Raw genomic sequence first — 26281 nt, forward strand, 5'->3', positions numbered from 1 at the left:
GATCAACCATGCTGTTATTGACATCAAGGCCTTAATTAGACCGTGGTTTCTGAACAGCATGAAGGCACCACTAGGGTAAGTGGGGTGTGTGCACCGGTGTCTGTGAGCAGTGCATGTGCTAACGGTTGTTATGTTTATGCTCACACAGCAGAGTGTGTGTTTGTGTGTGTGTGAGTGCGTGCGTGCGTTTGTGCGCACCCATGTGCTTGTATTATATGTGTATATATGAGAGGTAGTGACAGTCTTGCTATTGAGTTTTGCTGTATAACCAGGTCCAGAAGGCAGGGCTTTGCGTGGTGCCCAATGGCCTGGCTGAATGGAGGGGGTGTGACACTCTTGGCACTAGGTATGAATGAGTGGACTTGTATTTGGGGGGGGGGGGACTCCAGGGCTCCAGCCGGGCTCCCAAACAACGGCACAGCAGTAGTCATTCTTGTCCCCTCCTCCTTTTCTGGAGAGACCCAGGCATGTCTAGTCATGTCCTTCTATCTAGTCTATGGGTACTGGGAAAACTTGACCAAGACAGGAGTTTTTAAAAGGACTATTGGATGGTAAAGTGTGGAATCACTAGTCAGAGACCGTAGAGAGGTGATGTGATACAAGTTGTGAGCTGGATCTATGAGCCTTTGATGCCGCCAAGTGATACCTTTGTGATTGCTGTGCTAACTGTCCAAGACGTCTCAGGAGACAGGAGGTCTTGCATTTTTTGTGAACATATCTCTCGCAAGACTATTCTGTTCTATTTTGGTCCTTGGTAGTGCTTGGCTGCAGGCTTTTTCTCCCTGGCTGTAGGAAGTCCCTCTAGAAGGTGAGTTGAGAGGTAGGGGGACAAGTTATCTGCTGCTGTAGTTTATATGTAAACAATATCCATGGCCTGTTTCAGAACAAAGAACTCAGTGTTTTCTGAATCCCATCAGATGGGAAGTTCAACAATCTGTTACCTGTAGAGGAGCCAAGGCAGGATTTCATCATTCATGCATGAAGACCAGTGGTCTGGTTCAGGGAACAAACATTTCAGATGGATGGCTATTTTAACGTGAGATTTGTTGAGCAAGCAAACGCCTAAGAATTCAGTATTTGATTGTTGTATGTCAATCAAACTTTTCTCTTGAACAATTCCTGAGCTGACGGCATAAAAGGAAGATAACCTGAACAATGAATGTAAACGATATCCCCTTTGGAATTCATATAATGCCTTCAGTTCAATCTTAAATGACTTAGAATGTGGAAGTTTTGGAAGTGTTCTTTGTATATAATTTGTTCTATCTATTTATGCAATGCCTAAACTACCTTGTAATGTTGATATGGATAGTATTGTGTATCTACTGTTAATGTATCTGGGGGATTTCTTTTGAAAAGGAGATTTTAAAATCTGAATGAGTCTTTACGATGACACACAAGATTAAATAAAACATTTTTTTCTTTTGTTTGTTGAAATGGCCCCTAATTTATAATCTTTCTCTTTCTCTCTGTCCGGCAGAATATCCATGAGCTCCGACTTCCAGCACTACAGCTTCAGAATGCCTAACATAGGGTTCCAGAACCTGCCCCTTAACATCTACATTGTGGTGTTTGGGACCGCCATCTTTGTCTTTATCCTCAGCCTCCTCTTCTGCTGCTATTTGATAAGGTAAAGACCCAGACACACCTCCCCTGTTTAGAAGGATGTTGACCACCTGTATGTTGAGCTGCTGAGTGTTTTCCAACCATAAGTGCCATACAGGGGTTTCATTAGTAACTTAAATATTCATTAAAAAACGGTGCAATGGCCATGTTATTCTTATTAATAATGGGGATAATGCGTGTTTGTTAAAAGATTATAATGGATAATGTGGTGATGGAAATGCCAACCAACTAGAAGTTATATTAGACACCACATCCATTAAGACAGTTTTCAAATGTTCTGCACTTGTATAAGCTCAATATGGTTTCATACCTCTCCTGCACATTTTGAATACTTTTGTAATTTATTTTTGTCTGTAGGCCTACATTTCATTGTGTGCAAATAATAAACATAATCATTCGCAAACTTCCATCTCGTTAACTTTTTAAACTTGATGAAATAGATTAATGTGCGGAAGTGTCAGGTTGTATAAAAACATGTTCAACTTGTCCTTGGATCTGTGTGCCTGAAGAAAGCCCAAGGGCCTTGCTCTACAGTTACCAATTAGTCTACTAATTTGACTTCATGGGCACCTTGCATTCAACTGGAGCTGTTTACTATCTTAATAATAATGGGTATATTGCAGGATGAATCCTACATATTTTGGTGACCCCAATAGTTGTCCTATATTGACACATTTTGGCAGCATGGGCTTTTTGTATGATGGCAATAGCACCTGAAGTGAAACTAATTCTAATTCTTAAAATACATGCAGGACAATAATGTATTACTTACAATATTTTTGACAAACTGTATGGCACTTTATAATGTTGATCCATAGCTGGTTGCTTTTTCCTTTTTGGGAGTCTGCTTTTTTTTTTTACTCCTGAGTCCTGATGGTTCTTCCACAAAAGGGTGAAAAGGTTTAACAGCACAGTTTGGAGAAGGTACTCTACTACAATCTCTGACCTGAACTGAAAATACAATCCCTCCATTATTATTTTGTTGTTATTGATTGGGAAGTCTCAAAGCCTAAATTTGTCTCATTGCTTTTTAACTGTACATGTAAATGTCCATTTCCTAACTCAAAATTGCTTTTATTAATATGCACAGTTTAATTCAATTATGGTGCCTAAAAACTAGGGATGTGCGCCGTTAGTCGACTACTCTATTTAAACAGTGCTGCCCTTACTAATTGTTACTAATAGCAATTTAATCATGGCGTTTTCAGCATTGTAATGCAGTGGCTGCATCATGAAAAATTACCTTCCCCTATGTAAACACAACAAGCATGTGCAATGGCATCCTAGCTTGAGTTAGCCATGGTTTTCCCTGTTTGGATTTCACATGAGCAAGACATTGTTTTCCTAATTTATTTCTGAAATAAACCATTATACTGAATTAACAGATTTCAGTTTTTATATGTTCTTTGGCTTTGTAGATCAAAATATGCTCAGTTTTGTCAGTTCTCTGAGTGATGCCTTGATTTTGGACTAGTCGTTTTGTAAAAAAAAAACATTGTTTAAACATAAGTGAAATTAGTCGCTGCGCACATCCCTATTAAAACATAATAATGCATTTATTTCCATCAAAGAAGAAAGGGGGCGGTGGTTACCATTCATCCGAATGGCCTTTATATCTTCCTGTCTGGCCCAGTACAAAAGAAAAAAAAAGAAACACGTGTTGGCTGTTGCCATGGTGTTTGTCTACAAAAAAGAATGTACCTTATGCACCTGTACACAAGATGTAACAAAGAACCTCCTTGAACCAACTGGCAACTCCCAACAGTTGAAATAATGTCCAGCATCTCTTAAAGGCAGCAAGAACCGAGAGGCAGCGTTTCTAAATTCACCCCGTATCACCTTATTCTCTACTATCTGAGGAGTGGGATTGGTTAGTAGGCTCAGTAGGTTCTTATAGTCCCTCCTCAATCCCCAAAGCCCAGTTTTACCATGGCATTGATGCAAAACAAAGAATACTGACAAGGCAGACGGTGGCCAGATTACCAAGCCATTTATAAGCAAAGATGAAAAATGGCAAAATTCCTGCCTAAATGCTTCTAAAGATGCAGTCTCCCAAATCACTATAATATAACAACCCATCAACAGCCAATAATACACCTACCGTACATCCCCACAATCCTACATAGTACTTACATTAGTTTAATTATAACACCCACCAAAAGGCATTAATATACCTATGTTAGTCTATACTTACATTAGATTATCAGGCGTAGAGTCAAATTCCCCAGAGCCAACTACAGTATGGTAACTATTTTTGCATGCATAGGCCTTTACAAGGTTAAGATTGATCTAAATCCTCATTATGGTTAAACAAATGATACCGTAAATGGTTCAACAAATGATACCGTAAATGGTTCATGGCAATATACTACTCACTTTTGTATCAACAATACTTGGGGTAAATACTGGGTAAAATAGAACACTTCAAAATCCTTTGTCTCAAGGTCACTCACTACACAGCTAAGTCCTCAGTGTTACTATAATTAACTGTTAATTGAATGCAGAGTTAACCACTCAGGATGATGTGACTTTGTATCCATCCAGTTACACTTTTAAAACATTTAGTTTCAAGGTCGCTATCCATCCAGTTACTGTGCTTTGGCGTTGAAGGCCAGAGTAGATTGGTGGACGTGAGGTACGAGTGAGTCGTGCGTTGGAGTTGACGTGTGAATACATGCCCCACTGACAAAGACAAACACACACACATACACAAACACACCCCTAGAGATTGATGTAAGACTGAACATCACAGGACCTCTGTCAGGTCAGGCCCAGAGTCCACGCGGGCTTGTGAAATATGCACTGGCTTGGCAAAGACACACTTTCACACATGTATTAGAAAATATGTATCGAGCATGGTTTGAGGTTAGGAGAAGCGAATGAACAACGTCTTGAAGGATCAATTCATAAGCACACTGACATAAAAATAAAGGTTTGAGAGTTGAGTTGAGGTTTTGCTGAATAATACACATTAGAATCCTGTTTTCCCGAGTGTTAATTTAACTGTGCTATAGCCAACCTCCATTACTACACCCCAACCTCCATGGTCAACGCTCTGCTTCCCAACATCTATCTAGTACTTAGGAGCGATCTGACCTCAGAGATCGGGAATTTCGTACACATGTTCTAGCACACACAATGCAATTGCAATTGAACCCTGGTCACACTCTCGCAGTAAGAGGAGGAGCGAGCTGGATTCCTGTGTTCTTCAGATGGGAGGTCCACTCGCTTCTTCTCGCCACTGTGCTAAATGGGCCACTTAATGAGGGCCACTTAATGACCCCTAAACCCCCCCACCCCCATCCCACACCCTTACCCCCTGTCCCATGGGAGTCTCTGCACCTTTACCTGCTGGTGTCTTTCAGAATGTCAGTTTGTCTCCTAGACTGTGCTGCCTGTTTTACAGATCCCTCTCACTCTGCTGCGAGAGGTTAAGGTTACTAGTAATGGAGGTAAATCTCACAACACCTACCAATATTCTCTATCTCCTCTCGTTCTTTCTCCCTCTCCCTCTCTCTATCATAATTTCTCACCTTCTTCCCCCACTTGTCCCAACACTCGTTCTCTGCTTCTAGTACATGGTTGCTCCTCCTGTCCTCCATCCTATTCTCTTCCTAGAGTTATTTTGTTTTTGCTTGTCTTCGTGCCAAAGAGCATGGTCTAAACATAATACAAACTGTGGCTTTGTACCTTTATAATGTATGTATTCTCATTTTGAATTTGTGTTGTGTTTTCTCTGAGGTAAGAGTATTTAAGTACACAACATGAATGGGTTTCGGATCCACAATGTATTAAACTATTTTCTTTTTTTGTGATGATGACATGTGTGAGTTCGACAGCTCAGTCAACATTTCCTTGATAAGCCAAATCATAGTCTTAAATGCCTTAAGACTGAAGGGTTCTATTAATGATACGCAAGATGCACCACAATCCTTACACTATACCTGTTGAGTGATGTATTTGACAGAGCTGAAGACAATGGAAGTGTGGTGTCTGATTTCAGATTATCACATTCAATTCATGTCTGTCAGTCTAAGTCTGATATGGATATGATATGACTGAAGCATAATTTTGCGCGCACACACACACACACACACACACACACACACACACACACACACACACACACACACACACACACACACACGGAATGTGGATGTACTTCACCATGCTTGGCTGCCTCTTGGAGAATTTATCCCTGGAGTATGCCTCACTCATGTGTTAAGCTTACGTCATGTTCTCTCTGTTATTATTCTGGCCCCAGTGGTTATACCCAGTAGGTCAGAGTGCCTCACTGGCTTCGTTAGGGCTAATTGTTATACTCATTGGATGACTGTGTTACCTGACAAAAATAGCATTTATATTCTGTTGAGCAACCATGTCAACAAGCGTCTACAAAGTAGACCTTAAAGTTACTTTCCTTAGGCTTTTTAGAGTAGAAGTTAATAACAACAAAAAACAATAAAGAAGAGCTGAATGTCACAGAAACCATGCTCTTCCAAGTTCAGAGAGATCCAATTAATTCATTATGAGTGTGAGTTGTAAATGTTTACCAGTTGTTCCTTAATCTTGGTACATACAAAGTCTACTCAAAAGAACAGGATTGCTCTTGGTTCCCCCTTTCGGTGAAAGGATGTCCATTTTGGACAGAGGCAGCCAATGTCATGTCATGGAAAGTCACAAGTCTGAGGTCCTGACAAAACACACAGTAATAACTGACATATCATATCATAAACTGTACATCATTGTGTTTATGCAATAGATTAACAGACAGGCATCAGGTTATGAGTGCGTGCTAAGGAAACACAATCTGTCTTTTAAAAATCCTCTCCTTTTACTAGGCATGGGCATTCTCCGAGTCGAGTAGTGGAGTTGATTAGTCGCACATATCTTCTCGTTTTATTTTTAGAACGCCCAACATAAATAAACAAGTGCCAACATGTGCCTCCTGAGAAAGACGGAGGCAGGGTTGGTCACAGCAGAAGAGAGGAATGCGCCACACACTCATAGTTCCAATGCAAACATACAGTATACTTCCGGAGGTCCTCGTCAGGACATGATGAATTCACTCACTCAGCAATCATTACATTGTAAAGATACTTTTTGCTAGCCCTTTTCCCCCTAGACAATGCGCTGTAATTAGAGCTAAATTACTTTAAGTGATCCTTATGAACCAGCCACACCAGTTATATTGACTAATAGACAGACATTTCATCTTAATCAGCAGGCATGAAGTGTCTAAAATGAGAAAAATACCACCATCACATTAATCGTAAACTGGTTGCCGTCGACAACCTTTCCACTGCACACCAGCTATTCGACTAGTAGACTCTTAATGCCCATCCCTACCTTTTACAGGATGTTCTGATCTGTCATTATGTATGTGAGTGCTAGACCATGTTGAAGTGGTTCATCTACTAATCAAAGAGATGTTTTCTCTCTTCATCTTCCCAGGTTACGGCACCAGGCACACAAAGAGCTGTATGCATACAAACAGGTAAACAACCCCTTGACTGACACATACTGTATACACATGATCAGCTCTAAGGCAGCCATGGAAGGTTTCATGTAGTGGCCTCCTTTGTTAAAATACTGTTCAATGACAAAGTGTCAAAGACTGTGGGAGAATGAGAGAACGGATATAGCCACTCTACACTCTCCCCTCTAAGATCCTTAGTCCCACTGAGTAATATGTATGTCACAGGAGCGAAATGGCCACAATGTGCTTGTCACTGATCTTGTTTTTGTCACAGTGACCTTAAATGCAGAGTGACCAAGAACATCAACAACACACCTGTCCTTCTTTTAAGTAATAGCAGTATGAGGACCTGTTTATGAGCCTAACAAACAAACAAAAAAACACAGACACTTTCTTTCATACCTTCCAACCGACTGATCTTCCAACTTCATATGACTGCCAGTTTGCAGTTAAGAGTTCTGTAATAAAAAAATCAGCCTTGGTGGCTCATAACACAGGTGACTTTTTTTTCCCCCAATGCGATATCGACTGATAGCTCAGCGCCAGTAAGATTTTAAACCAAATATCATCCTTGGTGGCTCATTCAGCACAAAAGTGAATGAACTTGGTGCCCTGTCTCAGTGTTTGAGTGTTCCATCATCCATTTGTCTACTTTATCTGGCATGTGCACATAAACGTTCAGACATGGTTAATAACACATCACAAACTCCCCGTTGTAACACCTACTTCTGATTTATGGTGCATGCTGTGTCGCACACCGACATAGCAGATCTATTTGAATCTATTTGAATTTTTTTGTTTTAAATGTTGATGATTGCATCTTACAAGTTGGCTTGTTTTAACTAATTTATTTAAATTACATATTAATGTATGTATTATAAGTGACACAAAAAGGGTGTATATGTGTATATTATATGTATATATTATATATATATATTCTTTTACCAAACATTTTCCTGGCAAGCTAGGCAAATGTATTTCTCTCTCTCTCTCTCTCTCTCTCTCTCTCTCTCTCTCTCTCTCTCTCTCTCTCTCTCTCTCTCTCTTTCATTTGCATAGAGATGCTAAGTCACACCCACGTTCACATTCCCTCATCCCTCTCTCCACCTCGTGGGCCAATTAGAAAAGCTGTGAATTTAACAGGGTTTGCTAACTGAGCTGCTTATGTAAGACCACCAGGTTACCTCACACAAGCATATTTGCACGTAAGCAGACCCTCAGGGGATACAAGGGATTTCTTTCACACACACACACACACACACACACACACACACACACACACACACACACACACACACACACACACACACACACACACACTGTGTACAGTACATACAGTATATTACCCACATATACACAGGCTCTCACCTGATCCCACAACGTAGATCTTCTATTTTGGAAAAAATTACAAAAATCATCAAATTGTTGAATATTTCCATCTTGGTGATGACATGCCAAGAATATGCATGCCAAAGTGGTTATGTGTCTGTTTAAATGTTACATTTAGTGCTTTTCTTTGGTTGCTTGCTTGGTGTAGTAGTGTGGTATACTTTATTTCATAGCTGTAGTTTGTTCTGTTCTCCTCTAACCTTTCATTGTATCCCTCTAGGTTATACAGAAGGAAAAAGTCAAAGAACTAAACTTACATGAGGTAAGTACACATTATCCTCCCTCTCACATCATGTTTCCTACCATCAGCTGTTGAATTGAAGTGAGAACCACCTCCACGTAGGCAGACCTAGCGGTCAGGAACATTCTGTACCTGGAGTCACACTGGAACATATAGTGTGCTGCTGTCTTAGCACATTTTGGATTAACCACCCATAAATGGGTGTCACGCTCGCACAATGACTGCCGTTGGCATGATTTTCCCCCTTATTTTACCTTATTTCACCTCCACTGGGAGGTGAAATAAGGGGGGGAAATCATGCCCTTGTTAACTGCACATTACCATGGGTGTTGAGCAGTTATTTATACACGTAAATCTAAAAACACCTCTACTTCATATCTACACCAGTTAAAGAAACTCGCACATGACAGCTGCCCCAGTGCAGGGGCTGGCCACTGAGCAGTTCAAAAGGAGCCATTTGGGGGTTGCTCACGGTCAGTGTAGTGGTAGTTTACTTGAGAAGGGACATTATTTCTCTATCATTTCACCGTAGGGGAATCTTTCAGGGAAATGGACATCATTTCTCCCCTAACATTATTTCTCTCACTTGCATGCTGCCACATCAACCACATCACACAGTACCTTCACACAGTTGATTGAAAGGTCATGACTCTATTAAAGGCACAGTATCAACACGAGTCTCAACCCCTGCTAATAGATGACCAATGAAATGGTCCTCCTCCAGGCCACCAAGATTCCTGTTATGCAATGTGTAACTAGAGCAGCCCACAGAGCCCAGTGCTCTATGTTCCAGCGCCTGTGACCAGCTGCTGGGCTTTGGGGTGTCTGTGTCCGAATAAGCACACTTGGCATATACTGCAAGCATGTGCCAATTGTGTGAAAATGTGAATGGGTGGTATTCTACTAGGAACTAGTGGATTGAGAGACTCATTGTAGCCTGAAAGGGCACAAGTTCAAATTCTAGTCTCAAGTTCAGGTTTTTTGTCAAACTGCCCTTGAGCAAGACAATGAACCCAGTTATGTTGTGTGCCATGTGTTGTTTAGGAGTGAGGTTGTTGAAACCATACATAGTCCTTTTTTGTGATTCTGTTACTTACTTAACTCCTGTGAGTCAATATTTCTTTTTTTGACAATGGTCTTTTGTAGATGATTAATCTGCAAAATCAGGAGTTCAGTCAGTGTCCTGCATAAGGAGAGGACACAAGACAGGACCTATATTTTCGTCCATGCCTTACCCCTTATCCCTACAACTTCTGTGTAGGTAGCAGTACGTTGGGCAATATGGACACAATTATGAACAAAATACCTCTATGGGTATTGTGACGATAATGTGTGGGGATCACTATTGGTGCTTTCACATACATACTGTACATACCCCTTATGCCTAAACGTCTTTGCCTTTTTGTACTATTTTGAAAAACATTTTAAAACACCCAAATACTACATCGACACATTGTGAGCTTGTAGATCAGATATTTTAACTATTTAAACATTTGTTTCAAAATAGTAAAAAAAAAAGAAAAAGAAAAAAAAAGTTTAGGGATAAGGGGTAAGGCATGGACCAAAATAGGGCCCCAGTTGTTAAAAAAAATACACTAAGGGACTTGGGGACAATATTGGCATCTTAATTCTTAACCATTAAGGCTAACTCACACTTTGGCAAAGACATGCCTATTTTCAGTGAAGACAGTGTTGACACATCTTCGCTGTAGTATTCAGCCCCCCCCCCCTACCATGGACAGCCTCCCTCTAGCACAAGGGTGTTAATGAAATACTATCAGATAGCACCTGTATGCTTGGCGGTCTGCACTATGCCACCCGATTGATCACCACATAGGGCTGTCACAATTATTACATAATCGTCCAATCGTGATTTTTTTTACATAATCGTGATTATTTTTCATAATCGTCATAATCGTTTCCATGTTGAAAAATGTTCATATATTTAAAAGAAAGTCAAAAATAGTGGAAATAGCAGATCTACAATGCGACGCGTTGTGAGCTTGTAGATCGGCTATTTCCACTATCAATGTTCTTTTTAAAGCATACGTTGTCAAATAATGTCAGTAATTTCTTTGTATATTTAGGTTATGTGTCATATCTACCATGTGCAACTTCAAAGCCTAAAAGCCAAACAGAAATGTAATTGTCAACGACAAAAACACAATAAAATCGTTAATCGCAATTATTTGAGTGACAAATATCGTCATGTAAAATGTCATAATCGTGACAGCCCTATCACCACATCTTGTCATCGTAGCTGGAATTTCTCTGCTATGCTTTTTTTTTTTCTTTTTTGTATTATTATTATTATTGGAAAGTGAGAGACTGCTACAGATGGTCACATGGATGACAGGGTGTGGGACAGAAGGAGCCACACTGTTTGGCATCATTTAAAACAATAACACTCACACAAGCAAGCCTAAGGGGGCTGACCCAGTTTTTGGAAGCCACCAAGGCAGAGGAAAACCGGTAAAACATGACATAGACCGAGTTCCTTGAAAGAAATATGGGCAGATATGAATAAAATATCTGGGAATGGTAGTGCTCACCAATTTACCCTTTTGAGTCATGTGTAGTTATGTACTGTAGGTTAGTAGGACCATGTAATCATGAAAACAACCTCTGACCTCAATATGTAACCAAGTTCCTGTGTAGTTTACCATCTATTCTAAACCTGATAAACTGTAGCTGCTGTATTTTATACTGATAAATTAATACAGCAATAATAACCTAATAACAACCTATAGCATTTGGTTTTTGGACAACTTCTGTGTAGGCAGTACGTTGGGCAATATGGACAAAATTATGAACAACTAGAAGCAGTGCTCTTCCGAGCACAGGTCTCCACCAGGCCACACAAATCGGCCTGTTATAGCGCCACCATGAGGCTGATTTAAAAAATGTGGGGCAGAGGTTCTGAATTAGCATCCAGGGAGTGTGTGTGCTCAGTTTGGCAGCGATCGGGCCAACGGCGCCGGAGATTAGCTGGTAACAACCAGGCCACACAAATCGGCCTGTTATAGCGCCACCATGAGGCTGATTTGAAAAATGTGGGGCAGAGGTTCTAGATTGGCATCCAGGGAGTGTGTGTGCTCAGTTTGGCAGCGATCGGGCCAACGGTGACTGAGATTAGCTGCTCACAAACTGCGAGGACGCACGGACGCACGCACGCACGCACGCACGCACGCACGGACGGACGCACGCACGCACGGACGGACGGACGGACGGACGGAGGGGAAAACATACTCTCCCTCAGCCTTCGGCTGGTGGAGACAAAAATACCTCTTTGGATATTGTGACGATAATGTGTGGGGAGCACTATTGGTGCTTTCACCAATTCATTACACAATGAGATGTTTGATAAATAATGAGTAATGCTTGTATAATAACAGACAATAAGTGGGTTAATAAGAACAGTGAAGTGAAGGTTCACAGTATTACATCACTTTACTGTAATGCTGTCTTTAAAACCAGGAAAAGGCAACATATTAATAACCCTAACCCAACCCTCAGATGATACAGTGTCTAGTCTCATATGACGATATTGTTATATATAATGTTATATTATATTACAACATGGTAACATTGCCCAGCCCTAGTTGGCAGTGTAATAATTCATGCCCCACTGGAATTGTGGGTATACAAGCTTCCAAGAGCCTGCAGTCATCCCCGCCATTCACAACATTTTCATAGTATCACAATATAAATAGGGCTGTCACGATATGACATTTTACATGACGATTAATTGTCACTCAAATAATTGGCGATTAACGATTTAATTGTGTTTTTGTCGTTGATAATTACATTTCTGTTTGGCTTTTAGGCTTTGAAGTTGTACATGGTATATGACACATAACCTAAATATACAAAGAAATTACTGACATATTTGACAACTTACTACTTAAAAAATAACTTTGATAGTGGTAATAGCCGATCTACAAGCTCACAACGCGTCGCGATGCAACGCGTTGTGAGCTTGTAGATCGGCTATTTCCACTATTTCAGAAATTTTTCAACATTCACGATTATGACGATTATGACAAAATAATTGCGATAATGTCAAATAATCACGATTAGACGATTATGTAATAATTGTGACAGCCCTAAATATAAATGCCCTGTACACTGCTGTGCTCAACCTGGGTGTCAACTAGAGCAAGAACCATGAATTAATATTCCAGCAGCACAACTCAGAAACTTTAAAGGCATGAAATAACGGTTTCAAGTTAGTTCACTCTGTGTAAAGTTGCAATCCAATATGTTTTAATTAATAAAATGTATTTTAACCAATATGAAGGATAGAGTATGTTATTACAATATAATTACAATACTAGAAAGACGCCCCAGGGCGACTTGCGACCTCGAGGACGCGCCATGTCTTTGCCATCTGGCCTGTGATGTACGGTATATCGGACCATATATGGAGACCCCTGGTACCCATATATGGAGATCCATGTACTGTATATGGAGATATGCTGTGAGAGCCCAAACATGCTTACTCAGTGATTCGTTATGTGAAAGTCCTATGACGTCTGACATCTGACATCATACATACAATCTCATTTATGCCCATACATGGAGATCCCTGTCTGTAGAACCAGCCACACAGATTTGGGCTGTCTTGGCCATCTGTCTTGGCCATATATGGATTATGTTAGTGTGGTATGTGGCTAAAGTGGCCTCCATATATGGGCATTCCCATATGAAGTCCTGTTAGATATGGGCTTAATATTGATGACACCAGGGATCTCCATGTATATGGGCATAAAAGGGATTCTGTTAGTGTGGTTCCCCTGACATCACAGTGAAGTCAGAGTGTGATGTCAGAGCGGCAAACCCATTCTGTTAAAGTGGTTCCCCTGACATCAGAGACGTATATGGGCTTAATATTGATGACATCAGGGAACTCCGTATATGGCCATAAAAGGGATTCTGTTAGTGTGACATCATAGAGACGGACGTCTACGGACAAGATGTGACCGTTCTGATAGTAAACTGATGTCACATGAGATGTCACAGTGATGTGTCAGAGGAACCACAGTCAGAGTGTCAGAGCGACAAACCCATAGAACCACAGTGTCAAGCGTTATAGACAGAGATACATACGGACAAACTGTGACCGTTCACATACTAAACTTGCGACCTACGGTTGCAATAACAATAATATATAATTTGTACTTATACAGTGGTTGGAGGTGCTTTCCCTACTGTATATTGACTATTGGTGTTAGATAGGACATCTACTGGTTTACAACTAATACTGCCTGAAGCTCATAGAGCAATATCTCCTGAACAAGCAGGATGGATGCCTTATTCGGAAGAGAGGTATTGTAGGAAATGTAGAAATCTACACTAGGAGAGGATGTTACGCAGCACTGTTCACATCCGCACGCAGCCGTATTATGTTCAATTTATTGTGCAACACAGTGCTGCCCTAGTGTAAGGTGCCAAGCCTCATACCATTCTCTCTTTGATGTTTTGTGAGACGCTGGGCTGAAGGAGTTGGTGTGCATCAGATAGCCCTGCCTCAGTGGGATTATTCCAAGTGTCTCCTGTGACGCACTGCAGTATCAGCTCACATGATATCTGTTCTGAGTAGAGTTTGAACACTCACACGTTTGAGTAAACGTGTCACACGTTTGAGTAAACGTGTGACAGAGTTTTCTTTCGCTCTTCTGGTTTGCTTATCTTTCAAATTGTGTGGGCAGTTGGGCACACAATGGATCCAACCCTTAAGCTATAATCCGTTAGTTTTGTGTCCATTGTCACCCTCTCTCAATGGAGAGATGTAATTGCAACAATGTCTAGACGGCAGCCAAGATAGCGGATCCATCGCCATCTATGGCTGTCTGTTTCAAATAACTTGATTGCCATTGTCAACCATTAGGTATCCTAACAAAAAAGGAAGACTAGGAAGATCCAAGGGCGCGGATCTCATTACAACGGGGGACCTTAAACAAGCACTTTTCTCAAGAGTATTTTTATTTTAGAGTGGGGGAGATGAAATATCACCAACGTAGATGTTACACTAGGATTTTAAACTGCAGGCCGTAATGTCTGGAATGATTAGCTACTTGATAAACCCGGCCATATCCATTTTCAATGCATGCCATGAATTACACTGTATTTTTGCATGCGATATGGTGCTAAAATTACCCCCCAAAAATATGAACATGCCCTGCATGCTTAACTGAGGCCTTACGAGCATTGATATATCATAGTATATTAACATGAATCCAAATCATTTAAGTAACCAACTACAGTGCGTCGTGCCATGGTCGCAAGCCTAATCGCTAAATCTCCAAATTACCTGATTAAAACAAAAGATATAAAGGATAGATTGATCGTTGTTGTTATGTTATTAGTTAAAAATTATGATGATGATGTTGAAGATTGACTGGATAACTTCACGAAGCGCAACACTCACCAAGTGGCTAAATACAGATGAGTAGCCTACAGAACTGATGGGCTGCTGAGTAAAAGTTTTCTAACCATTAATGCTATTGATAACAGATTTTCAAAATTTATAACAAAATTGATAACATTGATAACATTTCAAAATGACATACTGGCTGTCAGTGGTGCTGAACTCTGTGTTCTGTGTAGCCTACTGCACGCAGGCTGTATAGTCATGCAAACTTCACGATAGTAAACAACAGTTAGTTGAGCTATTCCTTGTTCAACAGAACTTGTTCTTTTTTTTTTGTCTTTTTGCTCCACTCTTGAGTTTATATCCGTTCAAGTTCTCTGAACTTAGTGCTCACTATAATATCACTGTTGACAACAAGTGATTGTTGTTGACAGCCTATCAATTCTTTTGGCACTCTAAATCTGGCAGAGTATAAATTAAGAAAATTAGCATTGTGCGAATGTGTGAATGATTTCAAAATAAAATATATTTTAAATTACAATTGAACAGTATTTTGAAAAGATTTATTGGTGATTTTTCTTAAGTTGGGGGGACATGGACACTACCTTGCTGCTTCATTGCACCACTCCACAATTATATCAATATATATATACTGTATTTATTTATTTATTTATTACTGTAGAAATGCTTCCATAGCGGTAGGTTTTGAAAGCTAGACTTTTATGATGTACAGTTATAGGTTATATGTCAATATTGTACCAAGTACAGTCGATACAATATGTACAACTAGCATCTCCACTTATGATGTCATTATACTCTGCAGTTCAAACTAATGCATCCCGCTACCCATTCAACTTTCCTCATTTTAAGTCATTTCCTTACAGTATGTTATAAAAAAAAGCAACTGCTAATTGTTGTCTTAGATATTCTCCATATGCTATATCAGTGGAATAGATATGAGCCAGAGGCATATTCATATTTGGTAAGGCAGGCTGGCTGGCTCCCACATGTCTAAATATTGACATAATACTTAATATGATTTGAATACTGACTGTGTTAGTTGGCAAAGTATACATCATTGCTGTCAAATTTGCATATGTATTTTGCAGTTGGTAGTTTAGCTAAAGAGATCAAGGCTAGAACATCTCTTCTCTTCGCATATGAGTTAGGCTGGGAACAAGGCTTTTGTTTGGTTCAAAAGCAATAAAAAACTTGCTTAAATTACTCATTTGTCAAACCTTGTTATTTTGGACGATATTTGAATCCCCCAAAGTCATTAGACAAGGAACACACTTTAGAGATTGCATCACACCAGGGCTATATGATCAAATTAGCCCCAGATTTTAAATTTAGTCTTAATTACGCTGAATTGGTCCATCTGATGTACCTTGCCGGCTACACAGTGGCTGGAGTGTTTCCAATTTTTTTCCTATCATAGGAAATTGACTGGCTCTAGTTTCAGATCTGCCAGAGGAACATCAAAGAAACTCTCAGAGAGGGAGAACGAGATAGAGAACACAGAAAGAGATGGACAGAGAGGGAGATGGATAGAAAAACATAGAAAAGAAGAAAGTGAATGAAAGGGATGGAGAGATGAAGAAAGACAGATGGAGAGAGAGAGAGAGAGAGAGAGAAACTGTGAGAGGTTGTGTGAAAACTAAAATGTTGGCTAGTGCCGCCATTCCTCTCCCATGAGCCAAGCCATGGAAAAGAACCGAGACATTGATCTAGCATTGAGAATGAGAGCAAAGCAGCCCTCTATAGAAAGACTTGTTCTCCTCATCCCAAAACAAAAAATCCCCAGAGAGAAACATTAGACGGCCGGCACCGCTCCTTTCATCCTGAACCCTCTGAACCTCCTGCTATTCAACAGGAGAAGAGGAGAAAAAGGTGAGAGAGATAGAGAGAGGGAGAGGACAAAAGAGAAGTACGTCCATTGTCCCTGAAGGAAGCTTTTTGCCAATGTTAGACAACAGCCAAGAAAAGGACCGAATGCAAAAGCATGCAAAGTGACGCCTGCTGGTGGCTTGGGCGAGGGCGTGTGACTGGTGGATTTAATGTGACAAGAGTCACCTGTGTTTTCTCCATCACTGTGTTACTATCAAAGAGTGTAGATTGACTGGGTTGGCACTGCGCTAGTTTGCTGTGACAGTAGGCTTAATGTTTGGTCATTACTGTCACAGCCTGTAATTCACCACCTCACTCATTGTCAGCACCCTGACCACTGTCTGCCCCATGGAGCTTGACTTCAAGCTGCATCCCATTATTAAATTGCATGCTTGAGTGACTCTGTTATTTCCCTGGCCATTTATTTTGGTACAACCAAAGACACGGGTTCTTTATGTGTGTATTTTATAGTTGACTACACATTAGAGGTCTTCGGACCTGCCCGAGATCCGAAATTACCCGCGATCCGAACCGAACCGAGCCGGGTAACGGGGCCGTTTTCGAGCTTTTACCGCGGGGCGGGCCGGGGCCGGGGCCGTCTGCCCCGGTTCCCCGGGTATCTCCTGTTACCCGAGTGGAGCCGACTCAGCCGAGACAGGCCGAGATTGAAGTGAAAGTGAACGCAACAACTGCACCAAATAGATAACGCCACACGATGGCACTAAAGATGCAGCATGTAATCTGTTGCATTGGTTGTGAGAACTGAGAAGTAGAACTCACTCAGTCACAACAACACTGACTGTATCAGTTGGATTGTTATTATTATCAAAGATATTAACGTAACGTTTTGGTTAACGGTTTACAATGGAGTTGTCATTGCGTGTTGTCATGCTCTGCAGAGCAAAATGGACACTCAAAGCAGAAAGATATAATGAACAACACATGCGACAGAAAACGATAGCATTAGCATTGGCTAGCTAAAGAAGAAGGAATAAAAACATGGATTTATTTGTATTTACAAACTGTCCGCATTGACTTACTGGTCTGGGAAAAGATCATCTTTTGGCGAGAGCGAGAGGCACAGCGCCGCTGACAGCAACAGCAGCACCGTGGCGACGTTAGGTAAGAAATATGTCTGATACAACTCTTAATATAATAACGTTGGCATTCTTTCATTTCGGGGCGACAGGTTCGGGTCTCGGATCTCTCGTTCTGCTCGGGTATCGGATCCAATTTTTCTAATAACAGGCGGGGCCGTTCGGATCGGATCCATCACGTCTCGGGGCTGATCGGGTAACGGTTCTCAAATTCCAAATGATAGACGGGGCCATATGGGTCCGGGTCCATTTCCCCCGGGTCCTTTTGGGTTCGGGTAGTTCAAATTGGACCCGTGAAGACCTCTACTACACATTATGAATGCGATTATAATGTATTATAGACCCAAAAGTAAAGTGTTACCTTTGTTTGTCAATGCAGTATTTTAAACTCAACTGATTGTTACCTTCTCTCTGTTTCTCTCCACCTCTCTAACAGATATGTGCAGTGTGCTTGGAGGAGTTCAAACAAAAAGATGAGCTGGGGATTTGCCCTTGCAAACATGCCTTTCACAGGAAGTACGTATATGTGCACTCACACACACACACACACACACACACACACACACACACACACACACACACACACACACAGTGTAGACAGTCCAAATTGCGACTCTAAAGTCCATACATACAGGCCTTTTTAGTGGATTTGGGACGTTGAGTAGATAATATACTGTAGTGTTAATGATTATTAGTCTAGGTTATTGGAAACTAAAATAATAGGTGTATTAGCCGCTAGCTAATACTAGTACACACACAATTTGAACACTTCCAATTTACTATGTGGTGTTATGGTACTTCGTCCACTCAACATAAGCATGGACACAAAAAGATACACACACACACACACACACACACACACACACACACACACACACACACACACACACACACACACACACACACACACACAAAGTTTGTCAATGAGAGCTTTTTTTCTCCCCATGTTTTCACATACACAGCTGGTCACTCAGCTGTTGACCTCAGTGAAGGACCTCACTCCCAATGACCCAGTTTTGTTCCACACTGAGGTTGGGAACCCTCTCACTCAATTACAACACACTACATACACACGCACACTCACGCACGCACGCACACTCACGCACCCACCCACCCACCCGCGCACACACACACACACACACACACACACACACACACACACACACACACACCTGCCTTGGTCAGGTAATGAGGTTACATTACTCCACAACGTCCCCGTATCCCATTTGTCAGTTAGTGCTGCTGCGCTGGGACTTTCGTGCCTAAAAATACACAGTCCTGGACTTGCAGTAAATAATTCACCAGCATGCAAGCTGCTCTTAGTCACAGTGATTTGCTGGTAGTGCTGCCTTCATTCTCTGTGTTAGCTTCACAGCTGCATAAATGATAGATAGACAGACAGATTGTATAGAGACATGGGGCACAGACACAGAGTAGATGAAGCTCTCTGTGTAGCTAATGGAATGTAGCGTGAGGTGCTTTGTTTAAAAATGGCCAACGAATGGCTTATTTCACCTAATTTCAGGAATGGAAAGTGCATCTCTTGTGTAGGACTGAGATTAAGCACACTACATGATCCTTAATGTAAGATATTCTTAATAATGTTGGCCCAAAAATAAATGTTTCAGTCTTTGTTTCACCAGTACCTCATTTCCATCATGAAGTGCCAGGCCATGCAGTGCTGAGCACAGCTGAGACCGGTTGTCTTTTCATTACAATTGGGGCCAGAGGGGCCGTGTTCTTTGCTATGATGCTGTATAGTAACTCAATGCTGTAGTCAGCTGTTTTCTGTTATGCTAGTCAGTAATGTAGCATGTGTTCCTAATGCTGGAGTCCAGATGTTTCTGGATTTGCGATGCGTCAGCCCAAATGAACAAGATGGCCTGAATTTCATCACTTATCCAGACGTTATTTTTTATTTTATTTTTTTGTTACCTACGTCTGTTTACCTCTCCTGGTCAGAAATGTTGTTGTAACTTTTTAGTAACTAAGGTTCAATTTATATTATATTATATTTATACTACAGTGTCACTCAAATCACATCAGCATTTGTTTTAACTGAATGGCTATAGTAACACATAACATTCCTATCATGGGCAAGTGGCTGCCTTGAAAAGAAGGGCTAACATTTTAGTACTGGAATTCAGGTATTGTTAATGGAAACGGATACTCCAATGTATGTGTATTTGAAAAAATCACACCCAATGTGAAGTGAGCGGTGGTTGTGCTTGCATAACGTCTTCAATTGGTAATTGGTGATGTAATATGGCTACACACACACACATTGCTATGGCAAAACGCTGAGGAAAACACATTGCTATGGCAAAGCGCTGAGGAGAAGTGGCTACAGATAGGTCTAGGATGTAATTGGTGATGTAATACGGCTACACACACACACACATATTGCTATGGCAAAACGCTGAGGAAAAGTGGCTACAGATAATTGGTGATGTAATATGATGTAATATGGCTACACACACACACATATTGCTATGGCAAAACGCGGAGGAAAACACATTGCTATGGCAAAACTCTAAGGAGAAGTGGCTACAGACACACGCACAGCCACTCTTAGGAGCGGTTTACCACCGCTCAAAAAGGGTTTAAGTCACCAAGTCATGAGATAACGTCAGCTGAAAGTCCTGGCTCCATCTCATTCTCTCTCTCTCTCTCTCTCTCTGTCTCTGTGTCCATGCAGGTGCCTGATTAAATGGTTAGAGGTGAGGAAGGTGTGCCCGCTGTGCAACATGCCAGTCTTACAGCTGGCGCAGCAAGCTGGCAGCCCCATGGATCCTGTGCCAGCTCCAGTGCCAATACAGCAACCTTTGCCTGGCGTGGAAAATCTGGTGTAGCAAATACACACTCACACATACACGGTTACCGTTGCACACTACAGACACAGCCAAAAAACAACAACCTGGTCACCCACCTGTACAGTCACATTTGCATCTGAGGACATCTGCACATCTTTGTTTCTGAGCATGAGAACAGATAGACTGGAGAAAGTAGAGCTGCTATGCGGACTTGCGGAGAGTCACAAGGGAGTGAATCTGCTCCTCTGCTTTCCTCTCTTCTCTCTTTTTGCCTTGATGGCTTCATTACAAGGATGTATGGCCATCAGCTACAGTACTATTTTATTTCTCCTTTTTTTTTTTTTTTTTTTTTATTCTTGTCATGGACAAATAGAGAATAGGAGTTCTCTTAGTTTTCTGCTCTGCCAAGCCTGGGCAACAATTGTTTCACAACCAAAGCACTTTTCTGGGGACACCAGCGGAAGACAAGAAGAAAATAAGACACAAAAGCCAAGAACTACAAATATTTGAAATGTATAAAAAACGGTTGCATTATTTTCTTCAGCTTTTATTATTATTGTTTTCTTTATAACAAGCACTTTATGAGATCTCAAACTTAATTGCTTGTGAGCGTAGTAGCCAGGTCCTATTTTATATTTTATTAACTATTATTTCTTTATATGTACAGAGCCACGTGTTATTTTTTTAGTTTTTGTTTTTCTTTCTTTTTTTTTACTGAGTGAACTTTGGTTTTTAAGGGCAAAGGTCTACCTTAAAGGGACAACTATACCCAATTCAGTGTAATGTTAGAAAATGTGGACAAAATGTTGTGGTCTGACTAATACAGGAAAATACACAATCACATGCTCATCAGAAAAAAGCTCATTGAACCTCGGGACTCAGCGTCCAACTAAATGTGAATTACTGTTGAAGGCCTGAATGTGTTGTAACCCAGATGTTTTTATTTTTTGTGCCATGCCCCACACACAAACACACAAGCACACACACACACACACACACACACACACACACACACACACACACACACACACACACACACACACACACACACACACACACACACAAAGGCTTTATAGCTTGATAAACTTGACAAGTTGTGTGTTTTTAGTTTTTAGTTTTTTTTTACAGTATGGCCACTGTTGGTCTTTCAAACAATTCACCTAATTCTCACTGGCTATGTGGCTTATAGATTGCAGTGGCATTATGCAACAATGCTTAGGAAAGTACTGTGAATATGGAAAGAAAACACAATGAAGAACAAATGATATGTCTTGGGAGGACATTATTGACTGAAGACAGAAAGACACACACACACACACACACACACACACACACACACACACACACACACACACACACACACACACACACACACACACACACACACACACACACAGGGGCTTTAGTCACTTCCTGTGTTCTGGAGAGCAGGCCATGGAGAAACCTGACCTGAGGGGTCCTTCCTATAACTATGACAACCAATCCCATGTTCCTATGACTCCCTGACTCCCTGAAACAACCAATCAGCTGTTCCTATGAATCCTTGGGACAGCCAATCAGACATTAGTTGTGTTACATAAGTCTTTGGCATTTTTTAACATTGCCCCTCCTTAACAGTCATTAGTCAACATGATGCTATCAAAACAGTGTTGGAAAAATCCACAGTTGAGTTGTTTTGGTTTTATACAGTTAAACACGCAATCCAGGAGTCCAGTGGGGATGAGTCTAATCAGGAATCCGATTTTACAAAAACATCCACATAGACATCAGTATGTCTACAGCCAATATCTTTATCTGCTAAACCTCCCCGGAACCTCATTTAATTGTGTTTAACTAAACAAAAACCTGTTGGCTATGGTGTTACATTAAACACTGATATAGTATGTGCAGTAACTGAACAGTTCTAGGTTTTATTATTTAAATTTTAATGCTGAGCTGTGGTGGTGAATTCGTAGTGGTCACATGCTTCAGATGAAGGATAACCTCTCTAAAAACGTTCTAAGGGTTACAAACAAACACAAAACCATGTAGGCTTACTACCCATCATACCAGAAAATAGCTTATACATCACTTTGACTAGAACCAATGACACGTCTGCTTTAAAGGATCCACAAAAGTGGAAAAAGCAGCACACCAGAATGAGGTACAAGACAGGCTCAGATGTTGAGTTCCATTTTATTCTGAACGCTGACGCGTTTCGGCACGAGGGCCTTCTTCAGAGCAGGTTAAAATTGGTACATACAATTTGAATCCATTTTTAAAGGAAACAAGGGTTAGGGTTAGGGTTAGGGCTTCCTTTGCAATTCAACTCCTAAAAAGGTGCTATTCACACAATCACACAAAACTCTACCTTCAAATTTACAGAGTGGTCGATATGACAAATACTGGCCTAAACATAATTGGCTAGCTAGTGGATATGGGTCTATTTGATGCATTTGTGCAGCTCCCAGGTTCAATTAACACAGAGGATTTTTACTGTGTACACAAGTGGACATGAGCGCATACTAGTCCCCTTGCTATGCTGACAGAGAGAGGCAGTGGTCAGCAAGTTTGGGCGAGGCAGCATTTTTATTCATCTCCACACACAGCCCTGCTCTTTAGTGCCCTTATTCTGGCGCTTTCTCCCCACTTCTATTTCACTGTGTTTCTCTATGCCACGCATTGTGGTTTTGTTCACCAAAACACAGATCCCTATGAACCTTGCCATTGTGTACATTCTTTGAGTAGCCATCATCAATCAATGGTTTAAAATTCTGTTTGAGTATAGAAATAAGCAGTGGAAGAGGAAAGTGTCCCAAATGCGTAACACCCACGTGAAACAATCTATTAATCTAGGATAGAAATTAAACAGGTGTGTAATTCTTTTGTCAGGATCAAAATGAGCAAGGAGAAATTCTGTGTCTTTCTCAAGGACACAGACAGAATATATATTGAACTTCATCAATAGCATGTTCTTGAATAGCTTTCATGCTATAAAGCCAAACGTTAAGAGGTTGAATTGCAGAGGTTTTATGATTATGGAAGTGAATTGAAGATTGTCAAATAGCTCCTACTGATAATTAAACAATAGAGAGAGACTACTCTGTCACATAGAGGTAGAGCGGTAACCCTTATATACTGTATGTCTCAATAGAGGAGTGTTGGAGAGTGGTTACCAGTGCTTCTGAGGGACGAGACATGTTCGTACTGCAGTAGTTAAGGTTTGATTTACAGTTGAACAAGAGGAAAACACCCTGTGAGCCTGGCCATCTTAAGTATATTAGTTATTTTGGTATCTTATTGCTTCTTGCACTGTAGCTTTGCAGAGGCAGTGAGATACCAATTTGAGAAGATCTTTGATTCATTAGAGATTTCTGCTACTTTACATGTGCTCCTAAAATGTATCCAAGCTTACTAGGAAAGTAGCATGTGCAAATTGAGATTTTAAATCAGGGCAGGCATTCAATGTTTTCTTATTTTTTATTGTTTTATTTGTTCCTTAATTTGGTTTCCTTATTCTTGAGCAATGTTTTTAAACTAAAAACAAAAAGGTCATCAACCCTTATTTCACCTTGAGAAACCATTGGGGAATGACCCTCGTTTACAATGGTATCAAGAGTAGGCTATATAAAAAAAATATATACTAAAACCTGGTATCAAGTATTTTCTGAGCTGTGCCCTGCTACTGTCCCAGGAGATCTTTTAGAGCCTAAACACGGCTAATGGTAACAAATAACAAGTTTTAATATGCAGGTTTGTCTTTGAATTTATGTCTAGCTTGTGGGATGATTAAAAATGTAGATGAAGGGAGACTGAATGTGAAAGCATGACAGTTTATGTAGGCAAATTGCCACTGAAATCACCATTGTAAATAGAGAGTAGTAATGAGAATAGTGTATTTATATAGAATGGAAGGTGCCTCCTTCCCAGAGATGATATGGCAGCTCAGTACTTCCTGCCATTTGCCCAACAATGTATTGTATTTAATCGTTGACGTCTCCTTGAATTCCTTGACTGAGTGTGCCGTCCTAGTCTGGATAAAGACAAAGTGCCAAAAAAGGAATTAAAGTAAATTAGCTGACGATGTTAAAATCCTCGACACTGTTTTGAGTTAAAAAAAAGCAAGATTCGTAATACTTTGCAACTCCAGTTCACCAAACTTTAAAAAAGTATTTATAGTACACAATAATATAAACAAGCATACGTGTTTATGGCAAAATAACATTTTGGACAATAGGTAACAAGTTGCACTGAGACAGTGCTAACATTGTGTACTCGAAATACCTTTTTTAATTTGCTAATTTACACCTACATACTTAAATATATACATTTAAAATAAATATCAAATCTTCAAAAATATGTACAGGCTCAAAACATGTCACGATGTGAAGTGAAGTGAGCTTGTAGATCATCTTTTGAACATTTTCGATAATTTTAAATGGGGCTTAATTGGTTTTAACGTTGTCTCGTGGGCTGTGTTAGCTAAATTAAATTACCTTTTTATTAATAGTCAGTTCCAGATTGTTGCCAAAAAGGTTAATGAAAATGTGCATTCATGACAAATGGCCATGAATCACTATTCCTAATTGTGATCACATCAGTGACCTCAGTGCTAGTTCTGTGTTCAAATCATTTCATAAATAGATGAATAGGCCCACTCAGGCTGAAATGCTTAGGGAAATCCAACTCGGGCTCAAATACCACTACAAGGAAATCCAGAGTTCCTGCTTCAGGTGTCCAGAAAGAGGACAATAATTCACTGACTCTTGTTAGTAGAATGAGACGGACTCTGAAGTGACAGCCATCAAGTAATACTAGAGCATGAGTTGGTATTATAGTATTTGGATTTGATGTTTCAAGAAGTATATCATTATGAAAGTCAATACATTTAAAGGAGGTCATTCCAAATTGGTACACACCCCTTCTTAAGTGAGGGTCTTTATTTCCCCCAATGTTTCTAGACCCCTTTGGGCTTTATCACTGCCTCACTAAACTGAAGTATCTTCTTGTTGTATTGTGTGTATTTATTCCCTGTGTAGTGCCCTAGAATCCCTGAGCCTCAAATAAGCTCTCCCTCAATGTTTCAATGAACATACAGTACCTTTCCCACTTGTACCAACACATGCCTCTCTCTTGGGTCCCATAAACACCCCCATCCCACAATGTTACCCTGACCCCCTTTTTGTAACACTGATGCTGTTTGTGGACCCCCACAGACATTGTTTATAAAACTTTTGAGAATTCTGCAGCAGAATATTTTTGGAGACAATTTGCTGTACAGTATTTGTAAGCTCTATTTTTGTATATTTAATTGCTATTTTGGAGAAAATAAAATGCCTTTTTTTTTGCCTAATTTCACGTTTATTCATTTAAAAAAAAACGTACTTGCATGTGACT

At 40.5% G+C, this 26281-nt stretch overlaps 1 protein-coding gene across 6 annotated transcripts in view; it reads left to right on the forward strand.

The window, feature by feature from the left end:
• Window positions 1–26281, forward strand: part of rnf24 (ring finger protein 24) — a 45755-nt gene extending 19474 nt beyond the window's left edge. For 3 of the 6 annotated variants that reach the window (XM_080721649.1, XM_080721650.1, XM_080721651.1), the window contains 5 exons: window positions 1481–1630; window positions 7081–7123; window positions 8715–8756; window positions 18529–18608; window positions 20791–26281. In XM_080721649.1, the coding sequence (XP_080577775.1) occupies window positions 1488–1630; window positions 7081–7123; window positions 8715–8756; window positions 18529–18608; window positions 20791–20944 (462 nt within the window). In that variant the 5' untranslated portion in view covers window positions 1481–1487 and the 3' untranslated portion in view covers window positions 20945–26281. Of the gene's footprint in view, window positions 1–42; window positions 76–692; window positions 809–1480; window positions 1631–7080; window positions 7124–8714; window positions 8757–18528; window positions 18609–20790 lie in introns of those variants that run through there. The other 3 variants (XM_080721647.1, XM_080721648.1, XM_080721652.1) reach the window with 3 other exon arrangements.

Source organism: Nannobrachium achirus (genome assembly GCF_963921795.1).
Source record: "Nannobrachium achirus genome assembly, chromosome: 3".
NCBI classification, from domain to species: Eukaryota; Metazoa; Chordata; class Actinopteri; order Myctophiformes; family Myctophidae; genus Nannobrachium; species Nannobrachium achirus.